Below are 18,483 nucleotides of genomic sequence, written 5' to 3'. Positions count from 1 at the left end.
AAAGATTCTAGACCACCTCGAAGGAAACCAGATCTTGTTATTGGAAATTACACTGATGGGAATTTGGTTGCATCTCTTATGGCTAACAAACTTGGATAACTCTGGTTAACATCTCTTTCTTCTCAGTTTAAAATTCTTGCCCTAATTTTCATTGTTACCAAAAGAAGAGACTAACTCTCCGGGTATTTTGGAACCAGGGAACTGTAGCTCACGCATTAGAAAAGACCAAGTATGAAGATTCAGATGTCAAGTGGAAGGACCTTGACCCCAAATATCATTTCTCATGCCAGTTCATGGCTGATACAATTGCAATGAATGCAGCAGATTTCATCATCACCAGTACATACCAGGAAATTGCTGGAAGGTAAGCTCATCATATATGAAAAAAAAAAAAAAATCTTAAATACTCAAGATTTTGGACAAGAAAATATGAAAAATGAGTTATGCTTGTGTTGGGCACTTGTTCAGACATTTGCACGAAGCATGAAAAGTGATACTAAAATTACACATGTATACTTAAAGCTTGCTAGTATTCAAATATTAGTGTCCTTGTTTCTTGGTTCAAGAAGTGGACTTAGATATACTAATTTATTAAGTTTCTTATTTGCAGCAAAGATAGACCTGGACAGTACGAAAGCCATGCTGCATTTACACTTCCAGGGCTCTGTAGAGTTGTTTCAGGAATAAACGTATTTGATCCGAAATTCAACATAGCTGCACCTGGGGCTGACCAGTCTGTCTATTTCCCTTTTACGGAGAAAAACAAAAGACTCAATCAATTTCACCCTGCCATTGAAGAGCTACTTTACAGTAAAGTGGATAACAATGAGCACATGTAAGTGATATTGTTGCTTGCTACTCTGCATTTACATTTAAATTCATATATGAATTGCTGAATCATTTTTCCCCTCAAAATGATCAATGTTAACCTGTGGAATTGTTGTGGAAGCAGTGGATCTTTATCAGACAGGAGAAAACCCATCATCTTCTCAATGGCAAGGCTTGATGTTGTGAAGAACTTATCTGGTTTGGTTGAGTGGTTTGGGAAGAATAAGAGATTGAGAAACTTGGTAAACCTCGTCGTAGTTGGAGGCTTCTTTGACCCTTCAAAATCCAAAGACAGGGAGGAAATAGCAGAAATAAAAAAGATGCATGCTTTAATTGATAAGTACCAGCTAAAGGGTCAATTCAGATGGATTGCTGCACAGACGAACAGATATCGCAATGCTGAACTCTACCGATGCATCGCTGACACCAAAGGAGCTTTTGTGCAGCCTGCTTTATATGAAGCATTTGGACTTACTGTCATTGAAGCAATGAACTGTGGCTTGCCCACATTTGCTACAAATCAAGGAGGTCCAGCTGAAATTATTGTTGATGGAATCTCCGGATTCCATATCAATCCCTTACATGGTGACGAATCTAGCAACAAAATTGCTGATTTCTTTGAGACTTGCAAAGAGGATTCAACAAACTGGAGCAAGATTTCATCTGCTGGATTGAGGCGCATAAATGAATGGTAAAAAGCATCTTTCAAGATAGTTCCCTTTTATATTGTATCAGCATTCTGCAACAAATAAAGTCTTATAGTTTTATAAATGGCTTGTTTTGTAGCTACACCTGGGAGATTTATGCAAACAGGCTACTGAACATGGGAAGCTTGTACACTTTCTGGAGGACAGTGAATAAGGAGCAAAAAGAAGCAAAACAAAAATACATCCATATGTTTTATAACCTTTTGTTCAAGAATTTGGTATGACAATATAGTTGACATTAAAGAACCCAAAACATACACACTAATGTTTCCATGTAATCTGGCGATGAGATTCTGAGAAATTTTCTTATATGTCAATGTCACAGGTGAAGACTGTACCTTTTCCAAGTGATGAACCTCAAAGACCAGTTTCCAAGCAGCAGACTGTTAAACAGCAGGGCTCAAGGCATGTCATATCATAATGATAATCTTTTCACCAACTTAAGTTCATTACATTTTTTGATTTTATTAGCATGAAACATTTTCTAAAACAAAGCTTTTTATTGATCCAATCTAAAATCTTCCTTTTTTCCCCCCTATTTCTTTCTTTGGCTGCACCAGACGTGTACAATCCACATTGTCAAGGTTAGGCTAACTATATTGTTTCAGCTCATGATTATAAGGTGTGAATGATACTTCACTGAAGCAATTCTCTGTTCTTTTAATTTGCAGGTTACTGGGAGCTTGAAGGTCACAGGAATAAAGCAGAGAAATCGATTGATGCAGATTGTTGCACTGGATGGATACATAGTAGTCATGGAATAATGGTTACATGTCTTTTTTCATTTTTTCAATCATTAAAACAAACAAGCCCTGTAATTATTGAGATATTGGCAAAGGGGGTTTAATGTTATCAATAAGATGCATTTGAAATTCGAACAGAGCAATAATTATTATCATCACTCCAATGCACATAGTGCTAAACTAAATCCAAACAATACTCTTTTTTTTTTAATGGAAAAAACGAAACAATACTTGAATATAAATTAATCGCCATGCTTAAATTTTAAATTACTTGATCTTACCAAATACTTTTATTTTTGGGTTAAAAAAATAAAGTCAAACAGTAGACCATACGAATGGTCGAGTCAGGACAAATTGGAATTTTTATATAGTTTGGAATAGGAATATGAAAATGTAGCATGATTCCTTGATAGTAACTACTCCCTTCATTATTAAAAAATGTAAAGTATTTTTTGTGGGATATGATGTTAAAAAATATTAAGTATTTTTAGTCTTTCAAGATATAATTATTATCTTTTTTTTAAAAGTGTCTCTATTAAATAAATTATTTTATATTTATTTTAGGGTGAAACATCCTATTAAATAGGAGTAAATATAAAAGAATAGGGTTAATTTAAAGATAAGTAACTATTTTATTGGAAGTTAAAATTCGATTAAAAATACTTTATATTTTTGAATTGAGGGAGTGTATTATATAAAAAAAAAAATAGTTGAGTGAGAATACATTAACCTTCAAATTAATTTAATTTCCATCAATTTAGTCATTTACATAGTGTTTTTATTCCTTCTTATAACAAAAAAAATTTGAGTATTTTTTCCATCTAAAAAATTATATTTTTTTTTCATTAATCTACATGATTACTATTAATATTTTGTTATCAATATTAGTAGGTTTTAACATGTTTACCTCTTCTTTAAATAATACGGATACAGATTAATTGATAATTAAGGCAAACTTAAGGAATCAAAATGATAAAAAGTTAAATTTAAGGAGTCAAATTAAAATTAAAAATTATGATAAACTTGAAGGACTAAAAATTTCATTCTCTCTTAAAAACATTATATTTTTACAAAAATAAAAAATAAAGAAAGAGAATTCCTTGTCACTAAGGGTAAAAATAGGCTAGGTAGAGTTAGATTTTAGCCAAATAAGCATGAGCCTGTATGATAAATTAACAATTTGAGCCTGACTTAAAACATATATAAGGCTTTTCTCATGATTTAGGCCTAAGCCTATCTAAAGCTTGGCTTGGTCTAAAAGTATATTTAAAAATCTACTTAAAAGTAAGTCTTTTAAATAAACTCACATTTTAATTTTAAATATTTCAAATATATTTAGGACTATTAATATAATTATATAACTTGACTATTACTATAACTATATAATAATTAAAATGACTTACAAATTACAACACAATAATAAAATAATAACATTAAATTAATATATAAGTTTTGTCTAATTGAAAACATAACTAGAAATAAAAAATAATAGATTGATTGAAAATTAAATGATAAAACTGATTTGTGACATATTACATAATAAATATATATATGTGTGTGTGTGTGTAAACAAGTCAGACTATTAGACTCGTAGGTTAGATTTTAAAAAAAACTAAACTTAATATATTAAAATTAAACTAAAAAAGCTTAATTAAATACTTAAATTTAACCTGAGCTTGCTTATTTAACAAATAAGTTGGATTGAATCTGAAATAGACTAGGGTATAAGTCCCAGCCTATTTCCATCCGCATTTGTTAGCAGCCAAATAATAATACCAATAATAATACCAATAGTAACTGCCTTGTGTAGTTATGGTGATCCTCCATAACAAGAAATATAACAGTTTTGAGAAACAATACAGAGGGAGGAACCAAATTTGAAGGTTTGAATTTGTTGTTCATCCATATTTTGCAAGAAAATCTCAAACTCTGCAACATCTTTTTCCGATCCTATCATTGAGGTGACGCTCCTTCTTCCTCCAAGCAGAGGAATTCTTCGGTATCTTTATGACTACCTCATCATCAACCTCTGCCGTTGCAAATGTTGGACCCTCTGCTCCCTCTTCCAAGAATCCCAAAAAACCTAAATGTGAGTTATTCCTCAGCTCAATTTATTTCTTTCCCCTCATGTGCACGCGCGCGCGATTCTGTCTCGATTTCTGATGATCTTCATATTATGTTCATTACTGCAACCTCTATTGACATATTACATATGATACATTCACTTATATATATATATATATATATATATATATAAATATATATATAATTTTGATACAAAGACGTGACACTTTATCAATGTTACATATCAATCAGACCTAACGTCGAAAAATCGCGTAATGTCTGGACTATAGGGTCAATTTTTGGTACACTACGTGAACGTGTAAGATGTAAATTTAACATGGTAACCACTTAACCTTTTATTTGTTAGTTTTAACTGATGATATGCAGCATTTTCCTGTTTTATGTTAATTTAGAGGATAAATTTGTGTTCTGAAGTTCGTATCCCAAAATTGTAAGAGGCCATAGGTTATCGGGGTTATATAATATCCCCTAATAAAAATAAACTTCATGGGATTACTTCCAATGCTGCGGCCAAACAATCAGGCATTTCGTTCTAGAGTCTTCTTGACAGTGTTGGGTACATTTAGAGTGGATATTACTTTCAGAACATTGTAACCAGGTTATTGAAATATATTATAAAAATCTAGACTCGTCTTCCCATGTATTGCATGGAGTCTGAGGAGAACTGTACCACTCATAACTTACGAATAATATGATTTTATATTGATTGATATTGATTCAGGATGTTCTTATTGTTAGATTAATTCAGGTTATTGAAGAAATTTTCACCCATTACAATGTTCTGTGAAGTCAAAATTAATTTGGTAACTTTACAATAATCTCAATTAACACTACCCAATAAATGTATGACTCTCTGTGCATAGGTAGGCATGCTTACGGGGCTAGTTTCATATCTGTCATCTTTAAGAAAGATGTCTCCTCTTATGTTTTCTAATCTTCGTTGTTATGGTGATCATTGTAATTTTAATTTACCCATGTGACCATGTCTTTTTTAGACAAAACAACATGGCTTATTCCTAATATTTTCCACCAAATTCAAGACAAACTGAGTGTTTCATATAATCATTTAAGTCTTGCAGTTGTTTTCTTACTAACAGCTTATTGTCTTTTGTGTCTATGTGTCATTAAGCTTTTATCTGCATAATATTTCCCCTGATTTTGTTTGCCTTATCGTAGATTCTAAATTTTCACAGCAAGAACTTCCTGCATGGCAACCAATTTTAACACCGTCATGGGTATGGCTTGCAAATTAACTTCTCTAATTTCACCACTAAATCGTTGTGAGCAACTTTCTCAGCCTTCTTTTGCTATAATAGTGGATTAGTGATTCATCTTCACTTTACAGGTCATTATACAATTTACAGTTATTGCAGTCATCTTCATTCCACTTGGTCTTGCCTCATTATTCGCATCAGAGCGTGTAATATATTGTGATTATTTTTTCACCTGGTGTCAAATGGAATTTGTGTGCTGCAACTGACAATTCATTTGATCGAGAATTTCTGATCCAGGTGGTGGAAATAAGCTACAGATATGATCAGGAATGCATTCCTCATAAATATAGCGGTGATGCAGTAGCCTTTGTTCAAAGCACTGAAACAAAGAAGACTTGCATCAGGAAATGGATTGTTAGTGTCTTTCCTGTATCATTTCTAGCATAATATTTTTATTTTCACTGTTCATTAACAGAACCTAAGCTGCAACCTGTAACTCAAGATTCTGGTTTCTGATGGACTAATTTTATTAGATAATTCACAGGTCACAAAAAAAATGAAAGCTCCAGTATATGTCTATTATCAGCTTGACAATTTCTACCAGAATCATCGAAGGTAAGTGTAATACACTGCTAGAATCGTGTTTTGGCTTCTTTTAGTGCTCATGTGCATTTGAGGTCGCCTTGTTTCTTTATTTATCCTAAAGGTGAAAATAAACTAGGCCAAAGTAGGTTTTGGCCAAATAGGCCTAAGGCCGTGTGGTAGGTAAGAGGCCTGAGCTTCGCCTAAAGCCTGTATAAGGCTTTCTTCAAGACTCAAATTTGAGCCTACCTAAAGTTTGATTTTACTTGAAAATCTATTTAAAAGCCTACTTAAAATAAACCTTTTAAATAGGCTTACATATTAGTTTTAATCACCTCAAACATGCTTTAGGATTATTAAAGTCTACAATATATATCAAGTACTATATAATATAGCAATAAAGTAACAATATTAATATTAAAATCAATTTGTAATGACCTTAAGTTAAAAAAAAAAAAATCATCCTAATTTATACTTTATTTAAATTAATATTATGGCAGATAGAGAGGGGTGAGTTAGTGAAATTTATGCCAATAGCTTACTTAAAGGTCTAATATTTAAAATTATTTTAAAATAGATTAATTTCACTTAGTTTAAGATTTTAAAAAAAAATTACCAAAATGTCCATGTCCTTTATGTTATTAGGAGAAACTTTGGGCCCTCTTTTGTAATTTTTGCAATTTCATAAAAGTCAGATTTATATTCTCTTCCGGTCAGGAAACACGCACCGCCTTATTCATTTTCCCTTCTCCTTCGGCGTTTTCGAAAACTCCAGAACCACCGAGAGTCATTTTTGTTCATTCTCTACTCATCTCCTCCTCGCCGTTGTCCTTTAATTCTTCCCTAACCGTCGCTGAGCTTGCTTGTTTCTTCTCCGTTGAGGATCTGCCGTGAAACGGCACTGCTTTTGGTTTCCCCTGTCTCTGGTTGCTGCCGATTTCTGATCACTGTTGGTGAAGTGTGCTTAGTCTTTGCATCTTATTCCTCCTTAGCTGCTGCTGTGTTCAGATCACCGTGAATCTGCCACTGTCGAGGCCGAACTCGCAAATTTGTCTGCTCCTCTGTTCATCCACTGGTCTTCTCTTCATGCGACGGTGATGCCTGAATCTTTCTTCTCCTCTGTTAATGCACTGCCATGGGATCGCCTCCCGTCTGTGCTGTTTGTGTGGATGTTCCAAGATCTTCTTCTCTCTCCTTCGTTCTGCATCCTACTTTCTCCATTTTTGCTTGACTAGAACCTTCTTTTGTTCTGCTCTGTCGTGATCACACGTGAGTTAGGGAGGTTCAACTTCTTCTCTTCATTTCTTTACTGCATTGGTGGTAAGTCAAGATGCATCTTTCTTCTATTTTGTGCGTGCAATTGTGTGATGTGGCTGAAAATGGGTTTTTATTGTCTTCCCTTAAATTGCAGCCGTTATGCATGTTAGAAGGATAATCAAATTAAGCTTGAGTTTAAGAACATGATTTTTGACTGATATTCCAATTATTATTATTATTATTATTATTATTATTGGTTAAAGAATTGAAATTGGGTTGGCTGATTGAATTCAATATCAATTTTGTGATTGGTAGGAAATGAGATATAAGGGGAAGAGGTTTGGTGTTAATCTGAGAATTAATGGATGATAAGTGTTTGATAAAATGCCTCTAGGAGAGTTTTGCTTGAATATCTCAGATTTATAAAATTTGATTAGTTATTGTGTTATATACATTTAGTTTGATTGTTATTGATCCATGAATTTAACTTGTTGGTTACAAATTAAAGAAATTTAATTATTATGAATTTATATGTGACTTTAAATTCTTGGGGATAGAATGGTTATTAATAAAGTGTTGGATAAAATATGATAGGTTAGAAAATTTTAATTCTATGGTTGGAAACAATATACCGAAGAGAAGATGTTATCTCAAGTAAATAGGTTGTTAAGGCTAAAGCATTATTAAGATATTATCTAAGCTCTGGAATTATTGAGAATAATAAGGTTGAAGAGTGTACAAGGTATATTATCAATTTGGAAGACATACTTGGGATGTTTGAAAATGGTTAGTCAAGAGAATTAAAGGTTATATGCTTATTCAATGGTTTAGAATGTCGTACATTAGATGCTTGATAAAAAGTCTAAGGAAAAACTTTTATGTATAAATTTTATTGCTAAAAATTTCAAAGTTATTTTTATTTTTATTTTGTTTTGTTGAATGGATTCCCTTTTAAAGAGATTTGTTAATTCAAAAGTAAAGTTTATTAAAATCTTATTACACTTTATAGGGTAACTGTAAGGAGGGTAGCTTGATTGGAGTTGTAAGAAATGAATTTTGAGTTTTGAAGATTCTACAGGTAAGTGGATAGCGTCCCAACTGATTTTTTTTAATCAAAATTTCTTTTACTGGAATATTACGTTGTTTTGGAAATCATTTTAATAGCATTAATGCAATTATTGGATATTTGTTGATTAATTTTGCTTTATTTTGAGAAATTAGCTTTATCAAATTTGAAATGTTATTTGATCAATTAAATTAAGTTTGAACTTTGATTATGAGATTTTTATTTTATCAAATATTGAATTGTTACGGAAAAACGATTCATGCGAGTTCGAAGTTGAAAGTTTTTTTTAATGCAAGCATGAGCATTGGATATGAAATTTGATTCTGGCAAGTTTTAATGCTTAAAAGTATTCATGCGAGTTTGATTTTGAGAATGAGAACTGGATCTTGAAAGTGATGATTTTCTCGCATGTTTGAAATGATTTTAAAAAGGGACTTTATATAGAACACTGGTTGCTAACGGCAATTCTGTTAGCCCTTGGCGCGCCATGGTACACCTAGCTAGCAGGGTGTTGTATAGGAGGTGCTAGCCCCGTGCGATGGCCAACGCACGTGGAACGGAGGGATGGCTATTCGTGAGCATCGTACTCACGTTTGTTTCGTGGCTTCAGGCCGCGTTTGGTTAGCATGACCCTCGTGAACTGTGTGTCCACGTTTGTTTCATGGCTTCGGCCATGTTTGATTACTTACCCTCGTGGACTGTGTGTTCACGTTTGTTTTCGTGGCATAAGTCGCGTTTGGTTAGTTACCCTCGTGGATTGTGTATCCACGTTTGTTAATTGTTCTGATAAGTCCCTATATTTATGAATCCAATGGTTTGATGATTCCATATTCTATTGGTTTTTATTTAGTAATTTGTTTATAAATATTTATTCCATTTATGTGCTTTCCTGAAATCAAGTAATATTATCATTTTCTATAATAGTTCAATGATTTGAGATTTTATTTAAAATTTATAGAGCCATTTTATTATGAAGTTTATAAAATTTTTACGAAAATTTTGTCTATTTAACTTACATAACTATTTCAAACTTTTTACTTTATTTATGTTCTATTATTTATTATTGGGACGTTATTCACTGGAAAAGATATTTTGGTCTCAGATGGTATAGTTGAATTCGTGACTCGAGATATCCACTGAGGAGTGTTATTGCTGAATTGAAGCTGAAGAATTATTTTTGTCAAATCCCAAATTGATAAAAAAAAAATTGAACTTCATACCCACGTTGGTGTCTAGCCTTAGATGCTCCACATAGACTACAGGTAGGATCCTTACATTTCTTTTAAAATTAAATATTTAATTTAATATTGTAATAATTTCTAACTACTCTATTAGGTGTTTAACATATTAATTTCAGAATTTCTCAAATCACGGCTTAAGGGATATGAGTTTTGTGCCCATATTCCGTGCCGGTCACACTTAATTTTTGGGGTGTGACACAATTTAAGTCCAATTTGATTAAAAACATAACTAGAAATTAAAAAATTAGATTGATTAAAAATCAAATAGTGAAATTATTTTGTGTGTAATGTATTACATAATAATATGTGTGCGTGTAAATAGGCCTGCTTGTTAAGCTCGTAAAATAGGCCTAATCAAAGGCTTGAACCTAGCCTAGACCTAGACCTATTTAATAAATACGTTAAGTTAGGCTTGAAGTAAGTTAAGTCATAGACCCTTAACAGGGGCCTGCCTTGCTTCTACCCCTATTTATCTCTCTAACTAGACCTTTGATTTAAACCATCAACTTTGTTAGATGTAAAATGCAACTTTCATTGAGAGTGGCAGAGGTGAGGCAAGTGTCGTGTTTTCGGTCACATAATATCCCTTTAATCATAGCTCAACAAACACACGCCTGCTTGCGTGTGGATATTGATGATTAGTTCCGTTATGATGATTTCATCAAATTTTTAATTTTCTAAAGGTTGGCAAATAAATGGGACTTACAGAAAGAATTTTCAGCTATTCGTTGGCAAAACGTAGTACAATTTATTAATGATCAATTTTTGGATGTTGTGATCTGCTGAGATTTTTTTTTCCTTTCCCCCTCATATTTTCCCTTTTTAATCTATCTTTCTGAAATTAGGGGACTCCGAATAACAAAATGCTTTTCTGTCTGCATGATATTCACAGATTTGTTAAAAGTAGAGATGACAAACAACTACGGAGTAAGGCAGATGAGAAGGGATCGTCCTCTTGTGAACCTGAACTGAATCATGATGGAAAACCAATTGTTCCCTGTGGCCTCATTGCATGGAGTTTGTTCAATGACACATTCAGCCTTTCAGCAAACAACAAGACTTTACTGATCAACAAACAGAATATAGCATGGAAGAGTGACAAGACCACAAGATTTGGTTCTGATGTATATCCAAAGAACTTTCAGCAGGGAAGCTTGATTGGTGGAGCGAAACTCAATGAGAGCATACCTGTAAGTACATATATTTTAATGGCAGTACATGATTATTGTGATTTTCATTATTCTCTTGAGTTTTGCAAGATAATTTTCTAAGTTGTTTTTAAATTTTATTAATAGTGATTTTCTTGGCATGCATCAGCTGAGCGAACAAGAGGATCTCATTGTTTGGATGCGAACAGCACCATTGTCTTCTTTCAGAAAACTATACGGGAGGATTGAGGCTAACCTTGAAGTTAATGATGAGTTAGACATAGTTATTGAGAACAACTATAATACGTACAGTTTTGGTGGAAAAAAGAATCTGGTTCTTTCTACAACAACTTGGATTGGTGGGAGAAATGATTTTGTGGGGATGGCATGTCTTGCCATTGGTGGACTGTCCTTGGTGTTTGAGTTAGTGTTCATAATTATGCATGTGATGAAGCCAAGGTGAGGAAATACTATGCTCATCCTTCATCTACTGTTTCTGTTTTTGTGTTTTTCTTTTTACAGGCCGAGAAATTTTGATTTTGTGCACATTGTAGAGTGGACTATACTGATAACAAATCTGGCATCATAATTGCTTCCTTGGCTCCAAATTTTCACCTGAAAACCTACAGGATTTGAAAATTTGATCTTTATTGCTTCCATTTCCCATGCCAAAAGGGCTTTGAAACAATTTAAGCTCTTAATGATAAGTGTGCTAAACATGAAAGTTTTGCACAATCCTTGCACATTTTCAAATTTTTCGTCTAACATTTTAACTTTTCTTTTTCTCATATTCGATCTAAAATTTTGTGCATGTCCTTATCATAGTTAAAGTACTGGTTAGTCAGATAAGAAAAACATATTATGTCTCAAATGTCATGGGTTTTTCTCTGTTAATTCTTGCAAGTTGACATTACATTTGCCTTTTGCATATATGCAGGCCTCTTGGGGATCCATCTTACTTGACTTGGAACAAAAATGCAGATAAAGAACATGTGAGATAATTTGAATATTTTCATCTTCACAAAGTTCTATATTCTTATATATATATATATATATATATGGGTGTGTGCAAGTTCTTGATTCACAGAAGGTCTGTTTTCGGTGAAGTATAAAACTTCATAATTCTCTTCATTGACATATTTTAAAATATTTGTGAAATATATGGAGTTGGACTGCTCATTTTTGGAGGTGACCTTCCTGAGTAGTTTGGAGGAGGTCTTAAGTCGTTCCGTTTAGATAAAAAGATAATTAATTATGTAATACTCTTCTCAAATAACAATCAAGCCATGTGAAATATGACATCCAACTTGTGTGGGAAGAATTTGACACTCCCACATTTCTATGCTCGATTGATCCATATGTAAGTCATCTATTTTAAATAAAGAAGGAAAAAAAGTAAAGGTAAGTTATGCTATATAAGTGGAGAGTACAAGCAACTTAATCAAAGAAAGTATGTCAAAGTAAAGTACAAGTACATATTGGGATCCATCAGCCTCCAAGCTATTTTAATTGGGAGAAACCTAGGGAATTAAACCTTCTACGATTTAACAAAACAAATGGTCAATTTAGAGGGTTAATCAACTGTGACGTGGTTAGCCCACATTGTGCAAAGTGCCAAAGAAATTGTAAGGAAAATCCCTACCTTCTTCAACACCACACTTAACCCTCTTCCACTTTTTATACCAACAAACCAAATCCTTTCTTTCTCATTCCTTGAGAATTTCTTCTTGCTCCTTGCACAAGAGCAACATTTCTCTTTGACATCTTCATTTTGAGGATCTAGGTTCCAGATTTGTGAATGCTCCCCAAAATAAGAAGCAAAATACATCAAGAGAAATGCAAAGATGAACATAATGGCACTAGCAGTCTTTGAAGGCTTCATTATTAGCTTTCCTATCACATGGTCTTCCAGTTTTGTGAAAAAGGACCCTTGTTTCTCCATTCTCAATGTTTGTGTCTGTGCTGCTGTTTCTTCATTTTCTGCTGAAAGATTAGTGTTGTTTGCCATTACTGGGTTCAGATGAACCTTGAGGGTTTGTGAAGGAACTATCTGGTGAAAGAATGTCTTGGCTGCTTGGTGAGTTGCCACAAACATTCCATGGCTGACTTTTACTTCCTCAACCATCTCAAAGCAGCTTGGAGAGCTTGAATAATCATCCATGGGGGTACCTTCATCAATGAAGTTCTCATTTGGTTCATCATAATTAAGGAATCCCAATGAGAAGTCATTGATGTTGTTGCTTTCGTGCTGCACAGACTCTACTGAAGAATAAAAAAGGAAAAAAAATAGAGGGATTAAGTTTACATAACCATTAATTACGTGGACTTTTTTCCCGGAGGGGATTTTAAAGAAGCTAGTAATGATATTCTGAGTTATAAAACATGTTCTTTCAAAAATGAAATTTGAATTGCAAACACTTAAAATTGTTCAACCACTATAGACAATCACACCGTTTTCAATACCTTGCACCCCATTTTCTTCCTTGTTTATTTGGAAATTTGTAATATCCTCAATAGGAACAGCCTTTTGATCTTCTGGAAAGCTCTGTGCAATTGTACAAATAATCATATAAATTAAGTATTCTTCATGCCACTATATGTGTATAAAAAACAAATATTCATCAAAAGAGCTAATATTTTGGCCCAAAAAAAAAAATCAAAACAGCTAATATGATATCTGCAGTCCAATATGCCTTTTTCTAGAGTTCAAGGTGCAATATTGAGAATAAGGTGTAAATGAATTATAGCTAATTGATAAGAAAATTGATTTTGGCAGATGCATAGATATATAGATATTATGTTGCTGCTGTTACCTAACTAAAAAAAAATAAAAAAATTGAACCGGTGATCATGAAAACTAGGATACCTTCTCCATACTTTTGCTTGACATTCCAACCCATCTCAAGTTCTCGACCATCCTCTCTGCCTTGAACTCATCAGCCAGATCTGCAATCTCTATTGACCTAACTGTGTTCTGATCTTCCCATGTAGTAGTAGTCTCACTATTAATGCCTCTGATCATGGAACTCAAGTCACTCACCTGGTGGTTGTAGCTATAGTTCTGATCATCACTTCCTCTTCCCACCATGAAGGTGAAGTCGTCGTCATCTTCTTCATGAGGAGCATAGTTTCCGCTGCCACCGCCACCCCATGTGGTGGGTGGATTATAGTTTGAGGTCTGATTAATGAGTTCCTGAGAAGCATGAGCTACTGATAGAATCTCCTGCAAAATATCTGTTGTTGTTTCAGTAGTTGTGCTTCCATGAATTATGGCACCAGAATGATCAGATGGTTGTGGCATGTTCAGTTCAGGAATCCCAACTTGAGGGAAGTCCTCCACCTCCAATGGGGGCATACTGAACCTGTGCTGCATCCTTGCACGCTCTAAAGCTATGTCCACCTACAAAATTCATTATATATATATATATATATATATATAAGTTGTGAACGGAAGCTCAATCATTTTAAATAGCCAAACAAGTACTGCTCTAATCTTAATTATAGGAATATCCTTCAACTTGTAAATAATTTTACCCTTCAACTACAACAAAAAAAAAAGTTTGCCTAGAATATTGAAAATAAAATAATTAACTGTTACATGCATCTTTGCCCTATATTTGGTCCAAATAGCGCTTTAAAACTTTGCTCTAAAATTAGGATTAAATAGAGTGTTAGTTTAACTTGGTATTTAAAATCTCATCTAAGCTAATAAATAAGAGTTGGAGGTTAATTAATATTTGGTCTCTCATATCATATATATTAGTATAAATCAGAGCAAAGTTTTTCTAAGGTTAAAAAAATATTCCTTTTTTTTACACTAGTTTTTTTTTTTTGTTCACTCTTTTTCGTAAACGTTGTGGGTAACAAAAAGATGTATGAAAGCTTTCCTATTCGTAATTATTAGTTTGGTTATTCAAATAATGCTAGATTAATTAACAAAACAATAATATATCTACTGAAATTTAACAAAATTATAATTCAAATAATATAGTTATGATCATGTTTCTTGGACAACATGAGATGCTTATGAAATGAAAGTGTTATGTCATACTGCTCGGAAAATTTGAAGTTTTAGTAAGATTATTATAGTGATTTGTAATATTTAACCAAGCTAAATTCTGATAGGTGGGATACCATTTTTAGACAGCATAGGAAGCGTTAACATGTAGCTTGAAACATCATATGCTTTCAGCCATTTTGGATATCTATATATATACTAATCCAATTATTGGGAACATCCTAAACATGCATAGGATTAAAAATGACAATTAATAATAGTAACAATCAAATCTTCATATTCATTATCCATTACCATTTAAATTTAGAAATTAGAGGGGATCCTCTTAAGACCCCAAACCATTCAGATAGAGAGAGAGAGAAAATAATTAATTAGTAAGCTCCATCTAACATGTGGGGCCTATTATAACCATTCTTTTCTCTCTCTTCACCTGGTTGTTTATTAGGTGATCTGAAGAGAATCCATGCCCTATCATATAACTAGATCAAGCATGATATCCCTGTGAACTACAATGCAGCTTCTAGCTAGTATAGCTTGTATACTAAAATATTAATCATGTTACCTTGGAGGGAGGATAGGAGACGGCTTCATAATTGCGAAATGAAGAAGTTGGTGGAAGGCTTAACAAGGGATCATCATCTGACATCAAGTGTGACCAGCTAGGATTATTCACATGATGTTGAGTGATTCCACAAGAATAATTGACATGATTATTATGGAAGACATTTGGGTGGTGCATGTAGGATGGTGATGAATGATGATCAAGGGGCATCATCAAGTAATCGTTGGAGCTCTCCAAGTGATCTTCGCCTCTTCCTTCAGAGTAAAGGTCATTGTTAATGCTGGACGACGTCTGATCACTCGCCATCTGCTGCTGCTGCTGATGATGATAATGATGATGCTGATACTGCTTTTCTTCTATCTTTGGGCTTATCACTGCGCTCTTCTTGAACACACGACATAGAGAATATGCCTCCTGAAATTAATTATTATTAGCCATCACTTACAGCTTATGAGGCAACATGCGTTTAGAATTCATGCCATGACATTATTTGCTGCCCTTGAGAGGAGCATCTCAAAAGGGGAAAAAGCTATTATAGCTGGCTTAATAATTTCAAGAAGACATATAAATGAGTATTTTTTTCCACCGTAGTTTATAAGACAATTTTAAATAAAATTACACATACATATAAACTTTGTTAAATATACTTTACAATTTTATTTTATTTTTAAAAAATATAAATTTCTAAAAATACCATTCATTAAAAAATAGAGAATATTAGAATATGATAAGGAGGGAAGGATAATATTGAAAAAGTTTATTTAATAAAATCTTATTTTTGTCAAATTATGTTATATTCTGGACACAAATCAGTTCCAAAATTGTCTTATAAACTGAGAGGGAGAGAATGTATTATATTAATATCATATTTTGATTCAAAACCTTGAGATACTGAGCTTTTGAGTTTTTTCCATTTATATATCACTCCTCCAATCTAACTTATTTGATGCTGGACATTATCTCCACATCAAACTAAGTTAACTAACAGTTGATATTACCACGGATATATAGAAAAGGTATATTGAACTTTTGTGTGAAGGGATGGATTGATGAGAAATACCTGCATGCGAGAAGAAGCAGGTTGACATTCACGCTCGTGAAGACGATACTCGTGCATGACCCAACCAGTGCGAGAGCCATGTGGGGCCCTTCCTCGATAATAAACTAGGGTTTTCTTCATCCCCACTGCACGACTCTGAGAATTCACTTTCCTATCCTTCCCCGTGGCCTTCCAATACCCACATCTCGTCGCTCTGTTCGTTCTCGACCCGTTCGGATATTTTCTGTCTCGAGGACTGAAGAAATACCACTCCAAGTCTTTCCCTGGTAGCAGAGATTTTCCTGCACCGATCAAAAAATCAACTCTGAATGTCTCGGAGACCATGAACTGATATATATGCTTTTTGACTGTGGAATTCTTCTCTCTTGTCTTGTTAGCTTATATACGAACCCTAAAGATGAAGGGACCCAGCAACAACCTCTAGAAAGCTCAAGTACATAGCTTTTTCTTTGGGCAAACCACACACGAGATATTTTATGTTAAAGCAAAATATATACTTGACCAATAAAGCAAGCATGTGTTTCATCCTTCAACAAAGCTAAGACAATAAGACAAGAGAAGCAAATCGTGGTGTCAAAACATTAGGTGACTCTCCAAATAAAATAAACAATTAATTTTTCCAGACCTCTGATTAAGAGGAATCAATCCCTTAATTATCAGTTAATTCAAGTACCCGATGGTGCATTTAATTATTCTCTCTTTTCTAAATATAACACATTTGTATGTGTAGGTACCTGGCAAGTCCCATGGTTCACACTTGTAAAGATCAACTTCAGGGATAATCTCTAACTCAATCTTTCGGCCATTGATCTTTCTTTTGAGATAGTACGCAACAAGCTCTTCATCTGTAGGGTGGAACCTGAAACCTGGAGGAAATGAAACTGGTGCCATCTCGATTATAGCTACCTTGGGACCTCCTTCTTTGTTGACCTAACTTAACAGAACCACACAGATCAGACTCGATCAACACATCATCACACAAGCCGGCCAAACAAAGCCTCATTAACTATCATATTACTAAGCAAATCAATATTCATGCATTCTTCAGCTGTATAAATATATATATATATATATATATATAAAACATATATAGTTGGAGGTAGAGAGATCGATATCAAACCTTAGAGGAAGAAGATCCAAAGGCGGCAGAGAGAGAGAGAGAGAGAGAGAGAGAGAGAGGAAGAGGTTGAGAATGATCTAAGAGAAGAGGCAAAGAGGATGAGTTCTGAGGGTTGCTTGGGGTTTTGATAAAGACGACAGGTAGAGAGAGAGAGAGAGAGAGAGAGAGAGAGAGAGAGAGAATGATAAACAGAACAAAAGCAAAGGCGAAGGGTTTGTGTCAGCCCCCACTTGGCTTTTTGTTACTTTTCATTTGTTTTTGTTTTTATTGTTTGATGATCGAAATGAAAGAATGATTCCTGTTTTTCTTTGCGATCAAGCTTACGTTGCTTATTCGCTATTACTAATCCAATCCTCTCTCTCTTCTGTGCCCAGTTATCCTATGCTTCCTACTAGTTCCTTCCAAAATTCCCACCCCCTGCACGTGGCATCTCCTGACTGGTTGCATCTCATGCACGTTAGTGTATACAAGAATATGGGATCAACGTTAACGAGAGGCAACTCAAGAAACACAACCAAGTTGGCGGCTGTTTCTAACCGAAACAACGAACCCTTTCACATTATATTTCTGTCTCTGTGTGTGTGTGTGTCATGTTTCCTCCTTTATCTTATCGCCTATCATTTTCGTTCGCTTTTGTTACGTTGATTTTTCTTTTCACGTGGATGCTAAATGGTTCAGAATTTTATGTGTGCGTGTTCCTACAAAAACATATATCTTCAGATTTTGAAACACTTTTTGCAGATATCGAAATTCTTAACGTGCGTGTGTTTTCCTGTTCTTTGTGGATAATTAAGAACTACTGTTGATTCTGATACATTATGTCCTATTTTGGATGATGCATGTCCTTACATT

General features: G+C 33.9%; 3 protein-coding genes across 7 annotated transcripts; 2 read left to right on the top strand and 1 right to left on the bottom strand.

Annotated features, from left to right (window-relative positions):
- Positions 1–99: 99 nt before the first annotated feature.
- LOC129299858 (sucrose synthase 6-like) lies at positions 100–2,303 on the top strand. 2 transcript variants are annotated; one of them, XM_054938334.1, is made up of 8 exons: positions 100–104; positions 198–364; positions 611–835; positions 953–1,519; positions 1,615–1,753; positions 1,861–1,940; positions 2,096–2,119; positions 2,207–2,303. In XM_054938334.1, the coding sequence occupies exons 2-8, from the start codon at positions 294–296 to the stop codon at positions 2,220–2,222; spliced, it is 1,122 nt and encodes a 373-aa protein (XP_054794309.1). In that variant the 5' UTR covers positions 100–104; positions 198–293; the 3' UTR covers positions 2,223–2,303. The 2 variants fall into 2 exon arrangements, with proteins under 2 accessions (XP_054794309.1, XP_054794310.1); XM_054938335.1 differs by lacking the exon at positions 2,096–2,119 and having other exon boundaries at positions 2,207–2,265.
- A 1,832-nt stretch (positions 2,304–4,135) lies between these two features.
- Positions 4,136–12,145, top strand: LOC129299857 (ALA-interacting subunit 3-like). 3 transcript variants are annotated; one of them, XM_054938331.1, is made up of 8 exons: positions 4,136–4,367; positions 5,540–5,598; positions 5,709–5,783; positions 5,875–5,991; positions 6,122–6,192; positions 10,616–10,913; positions 11,041–11,330; positions 11,809–12,145. In XM_054938331.1, exons 1-8 carry the CDS (start codon positions 4,286–4,288, stop codon positions 11,870–11,872), a joined length of 1,056 nt encoding a protein of 351 aa, XP_054794306.1. In that variant the 5' UTR covers positions 4,136–4,285; the 3' UTR covers positions 11,873–12,145. The 3 variants fall into 3 exon arrangements, with proteins under 3 accessions (XP_054794306.1, XP_054794307.1, XP_054794308.1); XM_054938332.1 differs by lacking the exon at positions 5,709–5,783; XM_054938333.1 differs by lacking the exons at positions 5,540–5,598; positions 5,709–5,783 and having other exon boundaries at positions 4,158–4,367.
- A 114-nt stretch (positions 12,146–12,259) lies between these two features.
- LOC129299856 (NAC domain-containing protein 54-like) lies at positions 12,260–17,732 on the bottom strand. 2 transcript variants are annotated; one of them, XM_054938330.1, is made up of 7 exons: positions 17,632–17,732; positions 17,246–17,441; positions 16,512–16,792; positions 15,452–15,865; positions 13,738–14,271; positions 13,335–13,416; positions 12,260–13,130 (listed from the first exon to the last, which is right to left on the bottom strand). In XM_054938330.1, the coding sequence occupies exons 2-7, from the start codon at positions 17,400–17,402 to the stop codon at positions 12,445–12,447; spliced, it is 2,154 nt and encodes a 717-aa protein (XP_054794305.1). In that variant the 5' UTR covers positions 17,403–17,441; positions 17,632–17,732; the 3' UTR covers positions 12,260–12,444. The 2 variants fall into 2 exon arrangements, with proteins under 2 accessions (XP_054794305.1, XP_054794304.1); XM_054938329.1 differs by having other exon boundaries at positions 12,264–13,133.
- Between the last annotated feature and the right edge of the window lie 751 nt (positions 17,733–18,483).

The sequence above is a fragment of the Prosopis cineraria genome, unplaced genomic scaffold, assembly GCF_029017545.1.
Source record: "Prosopis cineraria cultivar Desert tree isolate PC_DT_omini unplaced genomic scaffold, ASM2901754v1 PC1330, whole genome shotgun sequence".
In the NCBI taxonomy this organism is placed as follows: domain Eukaryota; kingdom Viridiplantae; phylum Streptophyta; class Magnoliopsida; order Fabales; family Fabaceae; genus Prosopis; species Prosopis cineraria.
The sequence above is the reverse complement of the archived record's forward strand: the minus strand, read 5'-3'. Positions and strand labels throughout refer to the sequence as shown.

Excerpts from the sequence above, each read along its gene's own strand:
- LOC129299858 (XM_054938334.1), top strand. The coding sequence starts at position 294 with ATGGCTGATACAATTGCAATGAATGCAGCAGATTTCATCATCACCAGT. Across the intron at positions 365-610 it reads TACCAGGAAATTGCTGGAAG|CAAAGATAGACCTGGACAGT; the intron begins GTAAGCTCATCA and ends TCTTATTTGCAG. Across the intron at positions 1,754-1,860 it reads ACCTTTTGTTCAAGAATTTG|GTGAAGACTGTACCTTTTCC; the intron begins GTATGACAATAT and ends TCAATGTCACAG.
- LOC129299857 (XM_054938331.1), top strand. The coding sequence starts at position 4,286 with ATGACTACCTCATCATCAACCTCTGCCGTTGCAAATGTTGGACCCTCT. Across the intron at positions 10,914-11,040 it reads AACTCAATGAGAGCATACCT|CTGAGCGAACAAGAGGATCT; the intron begins GTAAGTACATAT and ends GGCATGCATCAG. Across the intron at positions 11,331-11,808 it reads ATGCATGTGATGAAGCCAAG|GCCTCTTGGGGATCCATCTT; the intron begins GTGAGGAAATAC and ends GCATATATGCAG.
- LOC129299856 (XM_054938329.1), bottom strand. The coding sequence starts at position 17,402 with ATGGCACCAGTTTCATTTCCTCCAGGTTTCAGGTTCCACCCTACAGAT. Across the intron at positions 16,793-17,245 it reads TGAACCATGGGACTTGCCAG|GAAAATCTCTGCTACCAGGG; the intron begins GTACCTACACAT and ends TGATCGGTGCAG. Across the intron at positions 13,134-13,334 it reads GGAAGAAAATGGGGTGCAAG|TAGAGTCTGTGCAGCACGAA; the intron begins GTATTGAAAACG and ends TTTATTCTTCAG.